This window comes from Anoplophora glabripennis, unplaced genomic scaffold (genome assembly GCF_000390285.2).
Source record: "Anoplophora glabripennis isolate ALB-LARVAE unplaced genomic scaffold, Agla_2.0 scaffold1668, whole genome shotgun sequence".
NCBI classification, from domain to species: Eukaryota; Metazoa; Arthropoda; class Insecta; order Coleoptera; family Cerambycidae; genus Anoplophora; species Anoplophora glabripennis.
In genome coordinates, this window is record NW_019418015.1 from 15,020 (window position 1) to 37,504 (window position 22,485).

At 32.6% G+C, this 22,485-nt stretch overlaps 1 protein-coding gene across 1 annotated transcript in view; it reads left to right on the forward strand.

Annotated features, from left to right (window-relative positions):
- LOC108915270 (serine/threonine-protein kinase/endoribonuclease IRE1) overlaps positions 1-15,222 on the forward strand; it is a gene marked incomplete at its 5' end in the record, with an annotated part of 22,471 nt that extends 7,249 nt beyond the window's left edge. Inside the window, 3 exons of the mRNA XM_018721252.2 lie at positions 10,165-10,440; positions 10,495-10,686; positions 13,247-15,222. Coding sequence (XP_018576768.1) covers positions 10,165-10,440; positions 10,495-10,686; positions 13,247-13,792 — 1,014 coding nt within the window. The remainder of the gene's footprint in view (positions 1-10,164; positions 10,441-10,494; positions 10,687-13,246) is intronic.
- Positions 15,223-22,485: the final 7,263 nt, after the last annotated feature.

A 22,485-nucleotide genomic window follows, 5' to 3' on the forward strand; every position in this document is an offset into this window, starting at 1 on the left:
ATGTGTAAGTTTTATATCGGTTTCAAGGAGTTTATTCTTTATTTTGTATACCAGAAGGATACTTTCGTATGTTGTGGTTTCTCGTATATTCATTATTTTTAGTTCACTATACAATTGTTTGGTATTAGTAGGGTTAAATTTGTTAAAGAGAGTTTTTATAAGTCTTTTTTGTGCTACTTGTAGGTTATCTAGATCCTGTTCTCTTGCCCTCCCCCAAAATTGTGTTAAATAGCTTAGATGAGACTTAACATGAGCGTTGTAGATTAGGTATTTTGTGTTTGTATTCAATCTAAATGAGAATTTTCTGACATGATAGCTTAATTTTCTCAACTTGTTACATAATTTCTCAGTGTGTTGTCCAAAATTTAGTTTATCATCAATAGTTAGCCCAAGGTATTTCATATGTTTGACTTGCTCTATTTCAATGTTATAAATTTCAAGTGATAGATTATTATTTGTTTCCTTTGGGTTAAAGATCATATATTTACATTTGTTTTCGTTCAACTTTATATGATTTTTGTCAGTCCATTGGCATATTTGATCCAGATCCTTTTGAGCTTTTTTGTAAACATCCCCTAGCCTACCAGAGTAGAACAGTGCCGTGTCATCGGCAAACAAAGTTATTTTGCCACATAAACTATTATCACAGAGGTCGTTAATATAGATTAAGAACAGTACCGGTCCCAAAACCGAGCCTTGCGGGACTCCACTTTTTACCAAGAGTTTCTCACTTTCCACTCCGTTCACAACTGTCATTTGAATTCTGTTTGTTAAGTAGTTAGTAAATAAATGATGAGCTGGTCCTTATATTCCAAGTTGTTCCATTTTTTTAAGAAGAATTTGATGATCTACAACATCAAAGGCTTTACATAGGTCAAGAAAAACAGCCATTACTGTATTTTTATCGTCTATTTCCTTGTATGTGTATTCAAATATATTTGTTATTGCTGTAAGGGTGTTTTTCTTTTGGAGGAACCCGTTTTGTTTGTTACTTATAAATTCTATGTCGTATAGATATTTTACCAATCTTGACTTTAGAACAATCTCATATATTTTTGCAAAAACAGGTAGAACTGTTATTGGTCGATAATTGTTTGGGATGTTGTGGGCTCCTGCCTTGTGGATCGGTGTTACTCTTCCTAGTTTCAGTTGATCGGGAAAGTCACTGTTCTCAATACATGTATTTATTATAGTACTAATGATAGGCGCTAAGACGTCTACTAACTTCTTTATTGTGCCTGCCTTTATCCTGTCATATCCCGGAGATGCATTACATTTTAGGGATCATATAATTTTTTCTATTTCTTCGGATGTCGTTTTGGGGAGAAACATCGATGCTGTCTGCCTGTGATTCAATGTGCATTGTATGCCTTGTTTTGTTGGTCCTTGTTGTTTTCCAAACGCTTTTGCTACACTCACAAAATGGTGGTTGAGAGTGTCAGCAATTTTCTTATCATCTTCTGTATCTGTTCCATTTTCAGTTTTCATTTTATTGATCTTTTTCTTGTTCTTATCAGTTTTTACTAGGTCATTAATAACACTCCATTGTTTGTCGGAGGAATTTCCGGCTGTTAGAAACAGGGATTCAGTGTGTTGTTTCTTCTTTTTTATTATCAACGCTTTTAGTCTTTTTTGAACTGTGTTGTAGCTGTTGTGGATCTCTGCGTTATTTATTTGTTTCCTGTGTTGAACATATAACTTGGCTCTTTCTTTCATTAGATTACTAACTTCCTGGGTGAACCACCCTTCATTGATGTTAGTTGTGTATCTTCTGGTTTTTTTAGATGTTACTTTAGACATTTCTCCCTGTAGAATATTGGTTAGTTTCTGGAAATCACATTCCTGCGGGTCTGTTTCTGTAAGAATTTTTTTTGAGATTTACTTCCAGTCTTCTCATATCACATTTTTCTGAAGTGTATATTTGTCTAGTTTTTTTTTTTGGTGTTTCAAGTTCAGGGTTAGGTTTATTATCTTGTGATCTGATACAATGTGATCGTAAAGATTTATTTCATATTGTATCAGTATGTTAGTGATCACATGATCGATAATACTTCTCTTTCCGGTTCTGATATCCACTCGTGTTGCAGAGTCTTTATGTATTGTATTTAGAACCCTGTAGCCATTAACTTGGATATCTGCTAAGTACTTTTTTGTTGTATTGTTTTCCTCCAGTAAATCTATATTTGCATCACCAATTAGTATCAGATTCTTATTTTCACCTAATACCTGTTCCAGTTCTGCAATGAAACTCATATCATTACTTTTTGACTGCTTATAAAAAGATACTATCTTTAAGTCAAGTTTTGAAATATTTATATGAAGGTAATTTCTTCCATCATTGTTTTGCTGTTTTAGTATTTCGAAGGGTAGAGTATTCATTACGTATATAGCTGTTCCTCCTCCCCTATCTTGGTTTCTACAAGAATGTGCTCCAGTATACCCCCTGAAATTGCAACTGTCGATTTCGTCGTCATATAGCCAGGTTTCCGTTAGCACCAGGATTTCTGGTTTGTTATATTGGAGGATTATGTCTAATTCGTCCATTTTATTTCTCATACTATGTATGTTTATGTACATACAGGTCACTTGTTTGATGTCAGCCTTTTCTAGTTTTTTTGGAGATTTTTGATTTGTTCCCTTGTTCTTATAGTGATTATATTACTATTTTCACTCTTTCGCAAATAGATACTACCATTTTTGCACCAAAGAAATTTATATTCCTTGTCTATCTTCAGTTTCCTTGCTAGACCAAAGATTTCTCGGTTTTCCTTAGTAAGTTTGTCGTTAACATAGATTGGTCTCTCCTCTTCATATCCCAAAACTTTTGTTGACAGGTCTCTAAATGTTTTTTTAGTATTCATAAATACCTCTTTAGCCTTGATATTTTCAAAGATAACTTTCACAGGAGGGCATTTTCCCACTTCCTTTTTTCCCAACCTAAAAGACGTATACTTTGTTTCGTTTACTTTCATATATCTCATAATATCGCATTATTTCTTGAGTGTCCTCTTTTTCTTTTACAATGGGTATTCCATGAATGATCACATTACTTTTCAGCGTTTCCTGTTCTGAGTTATTTGTTATGATACTCTGCCTTGACATCTGCTGTTTTAGTTGATTTATTTCCAGCCTCAGTTGTTGGTTTACTTTAGCCTGCTCTTCAAATCTTTGAAAGAGGTTATCATATTTCTTTTCCATCGTGTCCAATTTGTTGAATAAGTCCGTCAATGTAACTTCCTTCTTTGCTTTGTCATCCCTCCTAACCTCACTTTTTTCTCGCGAACACAACTTGCACTTCCACAGATTCTGTTCGCCTGTTTTTTTCTTATATTCTGTTCCATCGTAGTTTAGTTGCTCTTTATTAAGGCCCACACAGTTTATATGATGCCATTTGTCACACATTGTGCACTGAATACAATAAGTCTTTGCAGTAGTTTTGAGACACACATTACACTTGTCAGCCATTTTGAATCAATTATTAATGACCTAAAGTTCGTAAATATATGTCTGTATAGACCGTGTGATGGTGACATTGATATATTTATTGTTAATTTGACGGAGGCCTCGAGTGTTGCCATGACAGTGTCAAAAAATATTATTCTATGTGGTGACTTCAACATTGACTATAATACTAAATGCTATTACACTAATATTCTAAATGATATTATTAACTCGTTTTATTTAACTGTTACATCGAATGAGCCCACCCATATATTTACAAACGTAAATGGCTATACCAGCAGTAGTTGCATTGATTACATAATTACAAATCTCGATCCGGAAACATACAAATCTGAAGTTATACAACCAAATTTAGGAGATCACCTGGCTAATTACATTACCGTAAATCTTGGAAGGCCGCGGTCGAGTTCTACTGAAGTAGTTACGAGCTATACACGGCGTATGTAAATGAAAATACTATTAATACTTTTAATCATCACTTAAAAGACATGGCCTGGTCTAGAGTATATTTCTTAAACTTTGCCGAGACCTTTCAATACTTGTTGACAGCATTGCATGGTGCTAAGTTAGTTGTCCTCGAAAGAAGAAAATCGTATTAGCAGGTGCTAATTCAAATAACAACAAGGAATGGTTTACACATGAACTAAAACAACAAAACTTATATCTAAAAAATTTATTTTGGCTCTCAGTAAATCTAAATTCACGTGAAATTAAGGTAAAATATGAGAATGAAAAAAAAAATTACAGAAAAAATATAAATATAACTAAACAAACCTATTACAATAATAAAATAAACAATTCAGCAAACAAAATGAAAGAAACTTGGAGCATTGTCAATAAAATTTTAGATAGGAATAAAAAGAATAATAGGGACCAAATCATTCTCAAGATTAATGATACCATCATAAGTGACTGTAATAAAGTTGCCAGGGAATTTGGATGTCATTTTTCTACTGTAGCACAAAATAAAATTAGAGACCATTTTGGGTCAAATCTTTCTTTACCCTGTACATTAAATGATAACCTTGTAAACTCAATGGTTTTTGATGACGTTGCAGTGGAGGAGGTGCATGTCATTATTTCACAACTTAAAAATAAAAATTCAAGCGGTTATGACGGCTTAACAGCTAAATTAATTAAAAATATAGAGAACAATATTCTACAGCCTTTTGTNTAAACTACATATTTAAACATATTTTATTTAAAAAAATCCGTTATTTTTCTTTGTGAAAGGGATTTACTTTCTAATTTTCTGGCTCTAATCTGCATCTCCTTTAAAAGAAATATGTTGTGAGACGTTTCGCCATTATCACTGGCCCACGTTATACATTTGTCAAAACATTGCACGGCTTCTCCATGAGTTATTTTGTTGTCGGCAGCTCCTTCGGTCTCATTTTCTTCTTCGGCTATTTCCACATTCTCTATATTGTGCAAGATGTCATTGTCAGTCATTAAATCTATCACATCTTCCACCGCGATTGGGCCGGGCGAGACAAAAACCCAGTCGCACACGCAAGCGCGGCAGCAAATTTCGCATATCACCCGAGCTCCGCGGCCACCCAGTTCGGATAAACGAGGCTCGTTCGGATAATATCTTGCGTTTTTTTCCGTTCGGTTAAGTGGATATTCGGATAAAGACCTGTTTGGATAATGGAGGTTACACTGTACTTGATTATAGAAAATTTAAAAACAAAACTAAAGAATTTTTGTCAGTTGGAGGTTTTTATAGTGTGGAGGATTTTATAAGTGGTAAATGATGCTAACTGTGGCTTTTCATTGTCACTATCGATGTATGTTGTTCTGTTCTTTTCTTTTTAGTATACTTGACTTGCCATATGTACAAATTTGTATCTTTGCCTGGCCAATTATTTAAATAAAAATAAATAAAATAAACAACTTCCAATTTCATCCGGTCCTATCATCGATATTTGCTCATACATAGCAATAGCCTTGATTGCTGCCTAAATCATAAATTGTAAAGTTGTATATTGCGAGTTTACTTTTATAATAAAAATCGCTGACTTCTGACTTGGGCATTACTAACACCTTCTGCAAATCAAAGCATGCTGTTATTAGAGATCTATCATTTTTCGACAATTCTTTATCAGTGTCTTTCAGATTTCGAACCGCGATTTTGTTTAAATTATGATTATTATAATCATCTTCCATTTTTTCTGTTCTCTTCTCGGGATCTGTATTCCACACACTACACACGAAACACTGATCTTTTTTTGGCTTAAAGAAAGCTGTATTAAATTTCATTCAATTTTCATTTCTACGTTCTTCTTTTTTCTTTTCAATTTATGGTGGCTATATCTCAAGAATTTACACAAAATTTTCTGATACTTTTGGCACCTCGTTAGTCGTTTGAGGGCCTATCTTCCAAAATAAGTCGGGTTTTGTCGACTTCCCGACCTGGCCAAACCGGGCCTGCTCACTAGACTTGGCTGGAATCAGTTTGGGTCCATAAAAGTGTTTCAAGTATCTTCTTTAATAATTTTCGGACACAGCAAGCATATCATAATTTCATCTATTTTTAAATCAGAAATACCAAAAATTTTTGAGAAAGTGCAGTTTGCGGCATTTTATATTGGAAATGTACACAATTACAGAATTTTAAATAAAATATAAGCATTAAGAGGTAGGAAAATTCAGTAATGTACACATGTATGCTTTGTATTCCTCAGAAAATTCAAAATTTCTACGCCAATGATTTTCTTTTTTTTATTAATTACATTTTATTTGCAATAAAAAATTCTTCGACGATCGGCCTTACTTATTTTTAATTTATTCAACTATTACTGATAGAATTGTACAGTGTATTAAGTGAATTTTTAATTTTATTTAATTGTGTCACCAACCAAACTTTCATTAATCTATGTCAAACGTCTTTTGAAATATTTGCTTATTTGTGATTCTTTTCAAAAACTTAAAACACCCTGTAACTTGCAAGGGATCTTTAGCCACAAAATTATCTGGTTCCTTCATTTAAATAGGTACGTACACCTTATATGTTTGTTAGTTAACTATGCATAACAATTTTGACACGAGAGATATAAATGTAATTAGAAAATAAATTTATTAGGGGTCAATATTTCCAAAGAAGTGAGAAAACGATACTTATTATTTATTGATGTTTTTAAATACATAATAAAATGCAAGTCGTAAAGGTAACGTTATTAAGACACACATAAAGTTAAAATACACACATCACATAAATAAAAGTATTAAATTAGGTCATTAAAACTATGATTAAAAAATTTGTGTATGCTGTAGAAAGCTGTTTTAATTAAAAACTTTTTCATTGTATAACTAATTTCATTTTCATTAAATTTTTACTCATTATTTTATTGTTTTATTCAACATTTAAAAAACCATAAAATGCAGACCCACCAAACATCATTGTAATTGGCGAAAATCTATCTTTCTAAAAATGTTAAAACAAACAGAGCGGTTCATTTAAAAAAAACTGCGACAACGCCGTATCTCTAAAAACAAAGTAGATGTTGGATATTAGAGTATGTCATTGAAAAGAATAAAAATGCTACAAATACTTTCGTGGAAGGTATTTTTTAATCAAACTTATGGTTCACCCTGTATACAGATGTTCTGACACATTTGCCCAACCCTGCATATCGAAAAAATTTTAGTTTTTTATTCCAAGACTATCCCTTATTAAGAAACTGTTATGGCCATACAGCCCTTTGAAAAAAAGGTGTCGTTGCTTGCCAACAGCTGCCATTTTGAATCAAAATCGTTTCACAGTGCTACTTGAAGACATGTACAATAAGGCATTTTTATTCCTTGAAAATTCCCAAAAATCGCCTCGTTTTCCAAACTCTAAAGTGGCGTTACCTCAATGTTACTGCAATAAAAAGTGTAAACAAGTAAGATTTGTAGAGCTTCTCATCTTCTCATCACATCTTTGGTTTTGTCTCAAGTCTCAAGTGCAGTAGTTTCAAATTATTCTTATGAAGGGTATCATAGTCATGATTACTGTTATCTCTCGAGTTATTGGATATATTATTACTATTATTAGTGTATAATAAATAATATAGAATATAAACATAAGGTATTGTTAAAATCAGTGGCGGCTCGTGACTTTTTGAGATGGGTGGGCAAAATATTTTTTCCCTCATGTAACTTAATATCATATATTAATTGCAATCTACGTTAGTCTATTTACTTTTGAAAGTGTAAAAAACTTAAGAATTATGAAGATAGTTAATATAAATATACCTGAAAATTATATTAGTTATTCCAAAAGTATACCTAATAGTTCAGCAAGAACAAACGAGAATGTCATCACAGTGATTTCTTGCCGGAATAGGGGATAAGGCAAGGATTAAGGCATAGAAGGACATATAAAATTATATAATTCTCTAAACAAATAGTAAAATTCTCTATCACTTTTATAGCTGAAATTACTAACGATAAATTATACTAAAATTCTAATAAGTAAATAAATAAATAAATAAATAAGTAAATAACCAAATCAATAAGGCGCTTTACAATGTCTCTATTTTCGTCCACGACTTTATTATGGTTTAAAATATTCTCACGAAATGCAGAATCAAGAAAAGTTTGAATGTTTTGTTTTCCTAATAATTTAAATTTTAATGTTGAATATGTATGCTCCTCCGATCGCTCGTGTTTTTTTTAAAGATTCATTTATATGTTTCAGATCTGAATATCCTAGATAATTCCATGGAGTTTTACTTTTTTCATTAAACTGTAAGCAATTCCAACAATATAATTTGTTTCTGGTTTCATTACCTTTTAACCATTCATATTTATTGTACCAATTTTTACTAAATGATCTGTTACTTCCGCAATTGTTTTTATTTATTAAATTTTTCATGTCAGGCGTAGGTTTTAATTTTGAAATAAATAATTTATCATCGAAAGTTAACATACAAAATTTTTTATTTAATAAAAAATTAATAATATCACCATTGCTACTCACCAATTCGCTATTTTCGGCTTGCCATTTTGCTTTACTCCAAACTATTAAACATTAAAAACTTACCTAAACCACTATACTAACCCTAACCTAGAACTTACAAACAACCAAGTCGTGAAGTACAAGGAATAACAAATCTCTACCTTCCTAATCTATGAAATAAAACTAACATCAAACCGCAGATTACACGTAAGTACCCGAAGAATATACGAGTGAAGTCGAAGGGCTTGCCCGGAGAGTAGAGTTATTTTAGGTAATTATGTATATTCAAATGATAATTTATTAAAAATCTGATTGAAATAAAAAAAAAATATTAAATAGAAGCTATTTTTTTTAATCGAACAGTTTATTATTTGAAAAAATAAATAAATATGTATCGAATTTAAAAGTCCTAAAAATAATTTATATCACTTCCATATTTACAAACTCGAATCTATTAAAATATTGAAAATTTTTCAGCAATCACTCTTAATTTAGTTTAACAGTAACGCTTCAAAATAACCTTAATAAATATAATTGTCAAAGAACATTCAACATATCATAGATATTTATTTTTTAACGCGATTTACAAATTATTATAAAACGGTTTATTACTTCGTTTACTAATATTTGTTTTCTGGAATACCTTTGCAGGGAAAAATTGTTCTAATGTTCAAAAATTCATTTAAAGAACAAAATTACAGCACATAAATATACATATATTTCCAACCGCTGCTGGCTGGCTGGCGAAAAGCCGTAGCTGGCCGATACAACACTCGATGAGTATGCGGGTGCGGGCTGTGTCCGGGCTCGCCCGACTTGGGCTAGATATTCTAAATTAGTGAACGACTTACGTTTCCGATTACTCTCTAGTCCTAGCCCTGCGTATAAGCAGGCAACGTACGGCGTTGTTTAATTCAGCGGCCACGGGCTGGCCCGAATGTTATGTTGGTTGCTGCCGAGATCATCCCAAAAATAATTTACATCACTCCCATGTTTACAAACTAGAATCTATTCAAATATTGAAAATTTCTCAGCAATCACTTTTAATTCAGTTTAACAGTAACGAGTTAAAATAACCTTAATAATTATAATTATCAAAGAACATTCAACATAGCACCATAGATATTTATTTTTTTACGCGATTTACAAATTATTATAAAACGGTTTATTATTTCGTTTACTAAAATTTGTTTTCTGGAATACCTTTGCAGGGAAAAATTGTTCTAATATTTAAAAATTCATTTAAAGAACAAAATTACAGCAAATAAATATACGTATATATATTTCCAACCACTGGTGAAAAGTCTTAGGTGGTCGATACAACACTCGATGGGTGCTCAATGGGTATATGCGAGCTGTGTGCGGTGTGCGGGCTCGCCCGACTTGGGCCAAATATTCTAAATTAGTGAACGACTTACGTTTCCGATTACTGTCTAGTCCTAGGTGCGTATAAGCATGCAAGGTATGGTTGGGGTACGGCGTTGTTTAATTCAGCGGCCACGGGCTAGCCCGAATGTTATGTTGGTTGCTGCCGAGATCATGATTAAAATATAATTTTAAAATTTGGTAGGGGGAGTTTCAAAGGAGGTAACGCATTTTAGATTTAATTTTATAAGAATTGTCAAATCACTTTGATAAATATATACACAAATTTTTGTTTATTCTTCTGAAAATGACGAGCCGCCGCTGGTTAAAATGTTCAATTGAACTTAAAGGAAAAACAGTTTAATAAAAACCTTTTTTTTATACACTTTCAGACATATGCTGTAGACTTATTCTCCCTTGGGTGTCTGTATTACTATGTTCTGTCAAATGGTTTTCATCCATTTGGAGATAGTCTGAGGCGCCAAGCAAATATACTTGTTGGGGAATATGCTTTGTCAGAATTGAAAGGTACCGAGTGGCAAGTAAACATTCAAATACCTTTAGTGGCCGCCCTAATTTCTTCGAAACCAGAGGAGAGACCATCCTGCAATGCAGTTCTAGAACATCCGATATTCTGGAGTTACACTAAGATATTATCATTTTTTCAAGTAAGACTTATTTTTATTAATAAAATGAAGCATTTGAAGAATATTAATTTTTAGGATGTTAGCGACAGAATTGAAAAAGCAGGAGCCGATGATTTTGTCTTACAGGCTTTAGAAAACGATGGTAAAAGAATTGTTAAATTAGACTGGAGAGTTCATATTCACGAAGAAGTTGCCACAGATTTAAGAAAATACCGTACGTACCATGGAGAATCTGTACGAGATTTGTTGCGTGCTTTGCGGAACAAGGTATATTTAAAAATTTTCTGTATCATTTAAATAGTTAGTTTTTTGATGTTTATGGATTAATTGGTTGAATTTAAAATTCAATTCAGGTGATCAATAAGAAAAAAAAATCTTATTTTGGAATATCAGGAATGTTTAATTTTCTAGATACATGATATTATTTTAGATTTTAATGATTTTATCTGATTTGTCTAATAAGATTTAAAATATTCTCTATATTTGAATAAAAATAGCGAGAAATATTATCCCAAAAAAAAATGCAAAATTATTAATTTAAAATCATGTTTATAAAAAAAATTCTGTAGACTTTTTTTTAAACGAATAGTTCTATATTTATTTTTAAATCATTTAAGTGCTGGTACAATAATGAATCATGTTACTGATATGTTCTTTAATTACATAGGCGGGATTGAGGGGGGGTAAGGGGGGCGATTGCCCCCCCAATATTATTACAATTGAGCTAAAAAAATTAAATTCGTATGGCAACAAATCGTAGTAAACCGCAGATAGGCGGGGGAAAGCAAGTTCAATACTCGTAAAACCACAGACAGATAAGTTAAACCCCAGATAGGTGGGGGAAAGCCAGCTCAATACTCGTAAAACCACAGAAAAGCGATTTATACCCCCGATAGGCGGGGGAAAGCGAATTCAATACTCGTATGCAATACAAGTAAAACCACTGACAAGTGAGTTAAACCCCTAGTCAAGGAAATAAAGCACAAAAAGAGCCGAAATCTCCGAAATTTTTCGATCAAGTCGTATCAAGATGGGGTGTTTTGCATTCGCTTTCTAAAATTGTGGAAAAAATGTATCAACTTTTTATTGTTTTTGGGCCAAATTGCATTTGTGCAGTGCAAAATGCATCTGGAAAAATGCATTTTTTAGTTAGAAAAAATTCATAACTCGGTTAGTAATGTCTGGAATGGACTCAAATCAGGATCCTGGGGGTTTTCGAGGTCGCTGATCCCAAATATGACCTTCAAATTGGTCCATCACCGACTTGGAGCTGAATTTCACTCTTAAATGCAATCGGACAATCTTGACAATCGGACGTGCTGATTCCTAATCTGGCGTCGGCGAGCACCCCTCGGACACCTGGTGCACCGGGACCTGGATATGGATGTCATCTCCGGGAGTTTTCCTGTAAAATTCGCGTAAACGAGCCGAAAATCGCATCAGGGGGTGTTTTGGGGCGCTNTCCGGGAGTTCTCCTGTAAAATTCGCGTAAACGAGCCGAAAATCGCATCAGGGGGTGTTTTGCTTGGCTGCACCTTGTTTTATGAGTATCGAACTCGCTTTCCATCGCCTAATTCTTTGGGTTTTTCTTTTGGGTCGAGGTGGGGGTTCTAAAATTTGTCGAGAGATGTTTGCCCCCTCAATGATTTGAGCGAAATCCCGCCTATGTCTAATTATGTACTTTTTGAAATATTACTTATTTCATACACTTCTTTACTGAAACTAAAATTAATTTAAATGAAAAAAAATATATATATATTAATGTAAGCTGAAAAAATTATAAGAGCTTCCATAAACATTGCCAAAAGTTGCGATGAATTGGTAATGATGCTAGAACTACTCTTAAAAAAAAAGCAAAAAAATTTTTTTCTGAAAAAACAATTTTAGATATTGTATTTATAATTAGTCTGAAGAAATTACTCTTAGCTTTCATTTTTTATTAATTTTTTTTAATGTTATTTCCCTGCTATGGAAAATGGGCCGTACCACCAGGTGTAACGATTGTGGCAATGTGTAGGTACACTTATATTTTTATCAAATGTTAAAAGTATTTTCTGAATAAAATCCAAATAAATCTATTAGTAACCTCAAAAACGATAAAAACATGATGAAGTTGCAATTTTTACATTTTGTGATTGTGATTGAAATTGAAATTGAATTGTATTTTGCCAAATACAAAGATGCCCATGTGCTTAACAGTTCACTCAGTGTCTTTGAAAAAGTATAAAATCTGTACAAATGATGAAAATTTCTTTGACTATATTTAAATACAATCTGAAATTTTTGTTCTTCAAATATAATATACAATAGATATTTAAGAAACCTTATGATTTAGCTAAGGAGTCATAATAATTTAGTAGGCATTTAATATTGAGTTACATTGCCTTTTATTAGTAATAGAGTATCAATTCCACTAAGAATAGTAGTATGGTCTCATAAGCCCTGTAAGCTTTTAATTTGGGTATTATATGCGTTGGATATTTGCAAAATTGTTTTTATATTGTGACGGTATACTCAGATGAAGATAAATTTGGATTACTGTTAAATGTGAAAGCCTATTATAAAATATATAGGTATGTATGTCCTGTATTGCCAAATTAGAAAATCATTAAAAATAACTATAACAGTGAATGTGCCATATTAACAATTTTTCCGTTTATATAGGCCTAACTGGCTTGTCTCGTCGAGATCAGATGAACTACTGTAAAATAGAACTTCACAAGAGTATAAATATTATAAAAAGACAAAAAAATATTTCCTGAAACTTGATTAAAATACCTAGCACCTTTAACGGCATTCAATTGCTGAAAAAAATATATGTTTTTAGAAACACCACTTCAGAGAGCTATCGGCAGAAGCCCAAACGTCCTTAGGCGATATCCCTGAAGCTTTTACGAATTATTGGACGAGTCGTTTCCCACTACTTTTAGTGCATACATGGATCATGATGCAGTGTGTAGCATATGAAACGACATTTAAAAACTATTACCATGAAACACATCGTTATTCAGTAGTCTGTTTCAAGAACCAAATTAAAACATATACTGAACATACCTTAAATTTATCAGACAATGAATATACAAAACATTTTGAGCCTAATATGAGAGAGACCATAGAACGCAGAAAATATATGTCCAAAAGATATTCAAAAATTTCATCCGGTAAACAGAATGAAAAACGGATAAAATATAATTTACAACAATCAGCAGGTTTGTATAGAAATTTAGTAACAAATACCCAGAGTTTGGAAGAAAGCACTGTGGAAACTGATGAAACAAGTAGAAGAAATTTGAAGAAAATGCATGTATTAAAAAAAAGTGCTAAAGCAAAAAAAGTCGATGAGCCCTTGTCATGGGCTATCAGTGATAGATAATACTTTAACTTTTTATTGTGTTCTGATTTCAGATCTCTACAATTTGTTTGTTTCATGCGCATAAATATAGACATTCTCCGTTAAATGGAGGTTGTCATCCAATTTTTTTTGCTCCTTTGCACATTGCACTGTTTCAGTTTGTCTCCATATCCAAAACTGAATTAATTTCTAAATACTAAAATAAATGAAAACAATTTGCCAATGGCAAAGCAAAGTTCTTTTAAAACATTTGATTCGTCAGAGTAAATTTACATAAATAAGTGGTACAGCTTATTGCTGTAAGACTACATATGAGTAATTTGTAATTTTTTAATTGTACATGTGAAAATTATTAACTGACGATGAAAAGAAGGAAGAAGTTGCCAATAGATATATGTATATATAGGGCGTCCGAAATCGAAAGGAACATACTTCAGTGGCAGTTTCTTTGAGCAAAGACTTTCAAAAAAGAAATTGTGTATTTTGCAATTTTTTTTTAAGATGACCTCTTAGATATTTCGGTGAAGTTTAAAATATATGAGTATTTGTGGTAGGCAAAAATGAATATAAGCTGATTTTTTACCTAAAACATAGAGGTCTGTTGTTAGTCTGTTGTTTTTTTTGGCCATTATTTCTTATGTGTAGAGATTTTGAGATATTATGTTGTTTTTTTTTACGTGTAACACGGGGTATAGCTTTAAGTGGGGGCCATATTTACCTTTGACCTTTAGAAACACCTATCAATAGTTTATTTTTTCAAATTCCGTCATGAAAACTATTTTTTTTTTTAAATCTTTTTTTAATAATTTTCCTATTCCGCCTCTGGACAAGCTAATGTGATCTCAAACAAAGGCACGTGTTAGTCGCAGCTCATGCACAATTGACAACTGGGCTATGCATTGTTGCCAAATCTCATAATTTAAAAAATAGACTATTAAAAAGCAAATTTCACTTCACCTGCCCTGAGGTACTGCTCTTTGGGATAACCCATCTGATATCGTCTTCTTGCAGTAGAATCTATTTCTCCGAACAGATAGTAGGCTCTTATCATATCAGCTTCTTGATGCTTTTTCATAATATGACTTAAAAACTTGAAAAAGAAAACACAATACACTACCGTCCTAAACACTGATATAAATAACTTTATAGGGTTATACACTTACACCACACAAAGCTACTATATAAACAGCTTTTCACAAAACGATATAGTCAAATACTAAATAAGAATGTAAGAGACGATATATTTGGCCAACCCCATTCCGTCAAATTAATGTGGCAGTTTGTTTTTAACGCGTTTACTCGTCATATCTGAACACCTGCAACATCGACATGTAAAGAGAACAGCAGAGGCTTTCCTCCATTGCCCCCCCTTCGATCAGTGTTACAGGTCATTGACACTGACATTCAAAAGTAAAATATGTGCTGCTTAAAAAAGCAGCAACATATAAATGTTTGTAAAAACTTTAAATGAAAAAAAAATGTTTTCATATTAATCAGATTAGTATTTTCATTTACTTTTTATTGTTAGTTTTTTAACACAAAAAATAATTATTTTAAAACACAAATTATACTCGGCGGCCGAAAATATAAAGAGTGACTAATACATAATATAAAAACACTATTACCATAATGCGTATAAAATATAAAATGATTTCTATACGGTTCAATATTATTTATCTTTGTGCCGCTCGCCATGCACATCGGTAGAATCTATAATCGTGTATAGACTGAGTTACACTGAACGTCGATCTATATTTTATCTCTGTCTTTTGCGGGAATAGGGAAATGCTTTTTTAGTGGGTGTAAACGGACTTGATTTGCCCGACCTGAGAAATGTCATAGCATAAGCGTAGACGAGGGGTCTAATTCCATGGCCATAATAAACTTATAAATTAAAAAAACAGAACTGGGACGCTTTAAAATGCTGTAATAATTAAAATAGATCAAAGTGCCGGTTATAGCAAACCGTAAAAAATATTAGATGTTATGTTTTATTATGTTTTTTCAATATTTTCTATATCTTGTTGCCTTTTACGCAGACACGCTAATGGATTTTCGTTCCCGGCACGCTTCATCCCCCTTACTAGTCCAAGAGCTAGCGATGAATCAGTATCTATAATTTTGGCCGTCGAGTATAGTTTTATTTACAATTAGAAGCGTATCTACATATCAATATTGGTTAATACGTAATAAACTATGTAAAAATTAAAAAAATTTTTAAAACAATTTTTTTTATGTTTGGCGCTTCGTCCACATTGACATAAAAAAAATATAGTGCCTAAAATAACACGTCATTGTCATAGAAAAGCAATCTGTTTTCACAAATTTATTTTTCATTAGTGTCGCAGTGTAGCAGTTAATTAAAAAAAAATTATTTACAATTAGTAACTTACGTATCGATATTTATTTATCTTTATTTTTTAGAAGTATATTGTTTTTACAAGATCGGCTCTTCTACCACACTGATATTAAAAAAAAAATGTGATAACTTTAAAATAACAAGTCCGTAAACTACACAAAAAGAATCTAATTTGCTAAATTATTTTTTAACTTGCACAATGCAATTGGTATAAAAGCAACTGGCAACGCCGGCAGTGAGGAATACAACTTCATATTTAAATTCCGAGAGCACTGGTTTAACTCTGTTAAGTGGCGGTGTACACAAGAATTAAAGCACAGTTTAAAAAACAAATTTTAACTCACATATTTATTTGATTCAAAAAAAAAAGAATTTCAGATTCGTATTTAGGAAAACGTACTATTGCTCGTAAAAAACTGACCCCCACTTAAAGTTACACCCTGTATTTACTCTGCAAAGGAGTACTTGAACAACATGAAATCTTTTGATTTTTCAAAATTTGACATCTTAAAATTGTCACCTATTTAATTTATATTTTAAACGTTTGTGAGAAATTCGAAAGTAATGTATTTGGTTAGAATAAATATATGTTTATCGTATCATTTGATATCGTGGAAAAAGGGGATCTGAATTATTTTTTGCTACACAGACTAAAGAATGGCTTCAGTAGTTACCTTAATTCACTACTGCTCTATAAATCTGCACTCTACATCACATTATTCAAATGTCGAACTACTGGATAGCTTGATAACTTGACACCTTCCTTGAGCTATTTCCTTCTGCTAGATTCTTCATTAAAACTATTTAATTAACTATAACCAGCCAAACTAAAAAATTTTTACTGCAAGTTATTGTAAGAAACGACAGGATGCATTTTACAAGTATGCAAAATGCTTTGACAACTAACTAGTTAAAATCCAGATTCATTTCGCCCATGAATTATTTTGTGTACTTGTTACATAAATAGCTACTGAAGGCCTGTAACTTTTTAAATAAATGAAATTATGCTATACCAATTTGATCTAAATCAGTATAATTTAATCAAAGAAGCTTCCCTTGAAGTATAGCCTATTCATTTATGATCACTTTGTATTTGTTCCAAAGGAACATTGTAAGTAAAAAACCATAGATGCCTTATAAACATAAAAATGTTATTTTACGAAGAACATAGAAGAATTAAAGAGTATGTAATGTAAGCCTCTCTTGGTTCTTCTGTATAATACTTATTTTTTTATACTGTGATATGTTGTAGTAGTCGTAGGTTTTAATTTGTGTTTGGTACAAAATGTTATATAATTATTATTAATACATAATGTATTTGATAGATCCGTAGTAGTTGGATATATATGTATATACATTATTTTAAAATACATTTTATTTTTTGATTACTGAAAATACAAATGAAATAAATTCGTATTCAATTTTATTCTTTATATTTCCTATAAATATAAATTGTGAATATTGCATTTATCAATGTAAAGTGAAACAGTGGCTCATATACAGGGTGGTCCCGAGGTAATGGGCCAAAATTCATGGGTAGATTCCCCAAGCAAAAATATTGCGATTTAGCCGAACTTACCTTAGTCCAAAAGTTGATAGTTAGTTAAACAGATACGGGGTGTTACATGTAAAATATTATTTCAGTTTTTTTTTAATTTATTCCTTAACAAATGCAAATATCCTCACAAAATGTTGGGGATTGGAGTTCTTTGAGTAGAGGAATTGAAATCTGTTCACATTTTGGTTACAGTTCATAGAGGGCGGTAGCTGCAGTAGATTGAATGTGTTAAAAACGACATAACTTTTTTGTACTTTAAGGTATCTCATCTTTGGTAACAAATTCTTATTTTTCAACTTTTTTACACAAAAAAGGTATACTTTATTAAAGTAGCTATCTCGCAACGTTTTCGAGATATTTGGCTTTGAAACTTCCAATGCTGTTGCATTAAATTACAATTAAGTACCTACAGGTATTATTAATTTAGCGATAAAGTTTCTTAAGTAGGATTTGGACGAAAATCAAATAATTGACGTCTTCCACTTGTCTTATTGCAGTTAATTGTATGCTAATTTCTATTAAGTATTATTCGTATCTAATTAAAATTACATCTTAGCTTACAAATAAAATTTTATACTCATATACAGGGTGTCTCATAATTAGCTGCCAACCCTGAACAGGCCGATTCTATGATCAAAACTAAGTAAAAAAGTTCACATGAACATGANATACTATGAGGAATATTAAGTTCTCGGGAGGATTGAATCGTGTCTGAGATTATTTAAGTCTCGAAGTTTCGGCTCCCGTTTTGGAGTAATTTTCAAGTTTAAATAAATTGGTTAAATTTTGAGGGGGAAAGGATGGGAAGGGATGACCGAATGACCGAACGATACCAAAACATCAATCTGTCTACTCCTAGGATCGAACTGTCATCAGGGATCTCTAATTAACCTGTTAGAGTCTTGATCAGCATTGATCTTTGTTATAATAACACCCTTCCTTAATCCAGACTTCTTGTCTTATACACAAAAGAAAAATAAGACTATGTCTAGGGTTTATTATACAATGATAAATATTGTAGGAAGTGTTGTATTCTAGGACCATGCAAAGCCTTTGTCATGATGTCTGCTATCATTTCTTTAGTACACATATATTCCAAAATAATTTTTGATTCTAAAACAGCATTTCTTATGAAATTGTACTTAACATCAATGTGCTTTGTACATTCCACTTATCATGTTATTTGTAGCTATTTTTTGTGCAGACTGGTTATCATTGTATATAACAATTGGACCATTAAGTGCTTCAAAACAACATTCCGAGATTAAATTTTTAAGAAAATTTGCTTCCTTTGCACCCTGCGACAGAGCAACATACTCTGATTCCGTTGATGAAAGTGACACACGTTGTTTTTTACTTTCCCAACAAACTGTATTTTCACCTAATTTAAACACATATCCAGAGTATGATCTTCGGTCACTTGAGTTTGCCCAATCGGCATCAACATAACCTATCAACTTAAAGGCGTCAGTTTTTCGAAATACCAAGCAGAAGTCAATTGATCCTTTTACATCTTCATTAAGAGAACCATAAAGAAATGCAGTTACAACATCCCAATGGAACATATACAAATCAAATTCAATAGCTAAAGAAAAAAATATTATAATAGTGGTATTTCTAACAACAGGTGATAATCTACACCATATCTCTGATTAAATCCTCTGACTACAAGTCTAGCTTTATATTTCACTATATTACCATCAGAGTCTCGTTTGATTTTGAAGACCCACTTACTGTCAATGGCTTTCTTGTCAGGTGGTAGATCAACTAAAGTCCAGGTATTATTCTCCTTCAAAGATAACAGTTCATCATTTACCGCATTCTTCCAGCATTCGGGTAAATTCTTGATGTCAACACACTCACTATCATCATTACAAATATACGTGTAGTAGTCATTATACACTTTTTGCTTTCTATCGCGCACGGGATATCGCTGACATTGATTTGCACTATCCTTTTCAATGACCTCCAAAGGATTATATGATGCTATACTTTCATCCTCATTGGAGGAAGTATCTTGGGAATCAACAAATAAATTTTCAGTTCTCGTATCTTTATGCTAGTCTGCTATAGGCACACTAACTTCGGGTTGTGTTTCAGTTTCAAAATTTGACATCTGACTGGAACTTGATTGACTGACAGGAACATCTGTCACTATTTCACCAGGGGGATTAAGGTTTTCCTGATTAGGAAAAATGTCTACACATGTATCCTCTGGTAGAAACTTAACATCTCTCGACTATATTATCTTATTGTGTTCTGTCCAAATTCTATACCCATCTTTATCGCCACAATATCCAACTAGGATACCTTTCACTGCCCTTTTATCCAGTTTGTTTCACTTTTGTTGTGGAATGTGAACAAAACATTCTGTACCAAATATTTTTAGACGATTTATTTCTGGCAACTTGCCATACGACAGGTCGTAAGGCGTTTTTCCTTGAATACCAGATGGGTCACTTCGGTTCAGAACATATGCAGCAGTATTTACTGCTTCTGCCCATAAGTCCTTGCTAATATTTTTTGCATACAGCATACTACGGGCTGCCTCCATTAATATTCTGTTTTCTCTCTCCGCGGCTCCGTTTTGCTGAGGTGTATAAGGCATAACCACTCTGTGATATACACCAACATTTCGTAACACTTGCTTAACCCCTGCATTTACAAATTCAGTCCCACCATCTGATAACAGTTCTCTAACAATATGATAAGTTTTTGCTTCAGATAGAAATTCATGAATGACAACATGTACTTGCGTTTTATTTTTCAGGAAATAAACTTTTCTATACTTATCATTTGAGACTTCTGACACTGAAATGCCTCTTTCCTTTAAAAACTTGTGCACATGTCTATTATGTTGATGACAAAGCCTTTCATGCCAAATCTGAAGACTTTCACCTGATTGTGTAAGTAAGCATGCAATTTTTGGAACTACAACTCTCATTTTTAACCAAAATAATGCACCTATTTCTTTTCTTCCTACAGCAACAATTCTTCCATATTTGTTCTTGAATATTCTTTTCTTTGAATCTGCATATTCAGTCAAACCATTCTCTAAAGCTGCACCTGAAGAAAACAAGTTTTGAGAGCAATCTGGCACATACCATGCCCTCTTAAGATAACCATCATTCCACTGACCAGACACTAACATCTGTATTTTTATGTTTCCTTCACCATATGCTAACATTTGGTGACCATCACCAATTGTAATTTTTCTGGGATTATCAAAGCTCCTATATTCATTAAACCATGCTCTGTGAGAGGTCATATGGTGTGATGAACTTGAATCTATTATCCATGTTTCATTACTGAAGGATAAATCACTGCACTCCATCCGTTTAAGCTTGAAACAATTCTTCTTTATATGACCAAGCTTTTTGCAGAAATTACATTTTATTCTTTTATCCTTCCCAATGAGAGCAACATTGTCAATTTTTGACATTTCACAACCTTGACCGTGATTGCCATGCAATCTTAAACGTTCTGTAAGTACAGCAATTCTCCTTTCCTTAATTGGTACAGACTCCCATGCATTCTTAACTTCTAAATACTCATTTGGCAGAGTATTTAAAACCCTGTTGAGTAATAACGACATGGGCAGCTCATGAGACTCATGTTTTAACTCCTCATTTAACTGAAGGAATATATGTTGCAACTTTGACACATGTGTAGCAATGGTGTCCTTAGAATCTTTCTTATATGTAAACAATTCCGTATACAAAAGATCTAACCTTCTTTCATTCCTCTGTTCATATACAGAATGTAGAGTGTCCCACATCTGCTTGGCATTCTTACAGGTAAGTATATGCTGCTTTGGTTCCTGCGATACTGTTGATCCTATGATGTATCTTGCAATGGCATCTTTTTCATCCTCCTCTCTGATCAACTTTCTGTCGTCTTCAGTTTCACCACATTCTGGCCTTACTTGACTCCCTGTGACAACACCTGCCACCTTATTTACTGTAAGTTGTAGATCTATATCAAATTTCCAGGATATCCAGTTAATGGTGCCTTCCAATTTTTCTATTTGAATTCTGTGTAATTTTACTGACATAATGAAACAAATGGCAGGCACGTGGGAAAATTGATCTTCTTGAAATGGAAGCTTGCTTGGAGTAAACGGCTCACAAAATATCACACAAGACTGCTAAATCTGCCTAAGACCTGGGCCCATAACCTGTTAGAGTTTTATGTTCTTATTTAAATTAATTACACAGCGTTAAACATACAACACTTTATTGCCGAAGCAAAATCGTACAAATTACAAAAAATATATATTGACAGTAAACAATCTATCGAATCTCAACTGTTCTTTTTAAGACATGAAGAGTGGATTATAGTCGTTATAAAACTAGGTCTATAACAATCTGCCTACTCCCTAGAGATTCTTTGATGCATATCTTTATGTAAAGTAAAAATTTAACAGTAGCCGTGTTATAGCTAATGCGCATGCAGGTGAGATTTTGTTGATCGCTGTCATTATTAGCGTATTTTATATCTATTGTTTTTTTTGATGCTCTGCTGTGTCTGTTTATCGAGTGTTATTTTTTTCTTCAAGTGGTTTATTATAGTCGNTGTGTATACCAAATTTCATTCATTTATCACAATGCGATTGAGAGATATTGCAAAAAAAATGATTTCCATTCTTCCCTCTTCAATGGGTCCTTGTGCCCTTAGGAAGCATTTCCGGACCCATGTTCATATGAACTTTTTTACTTAGTTTTGATCATAGAATCGGCCTGTTCAGGGTTGGCAGCTAATTATGACACACCCTGTACATAAATGTGAGATAGAATG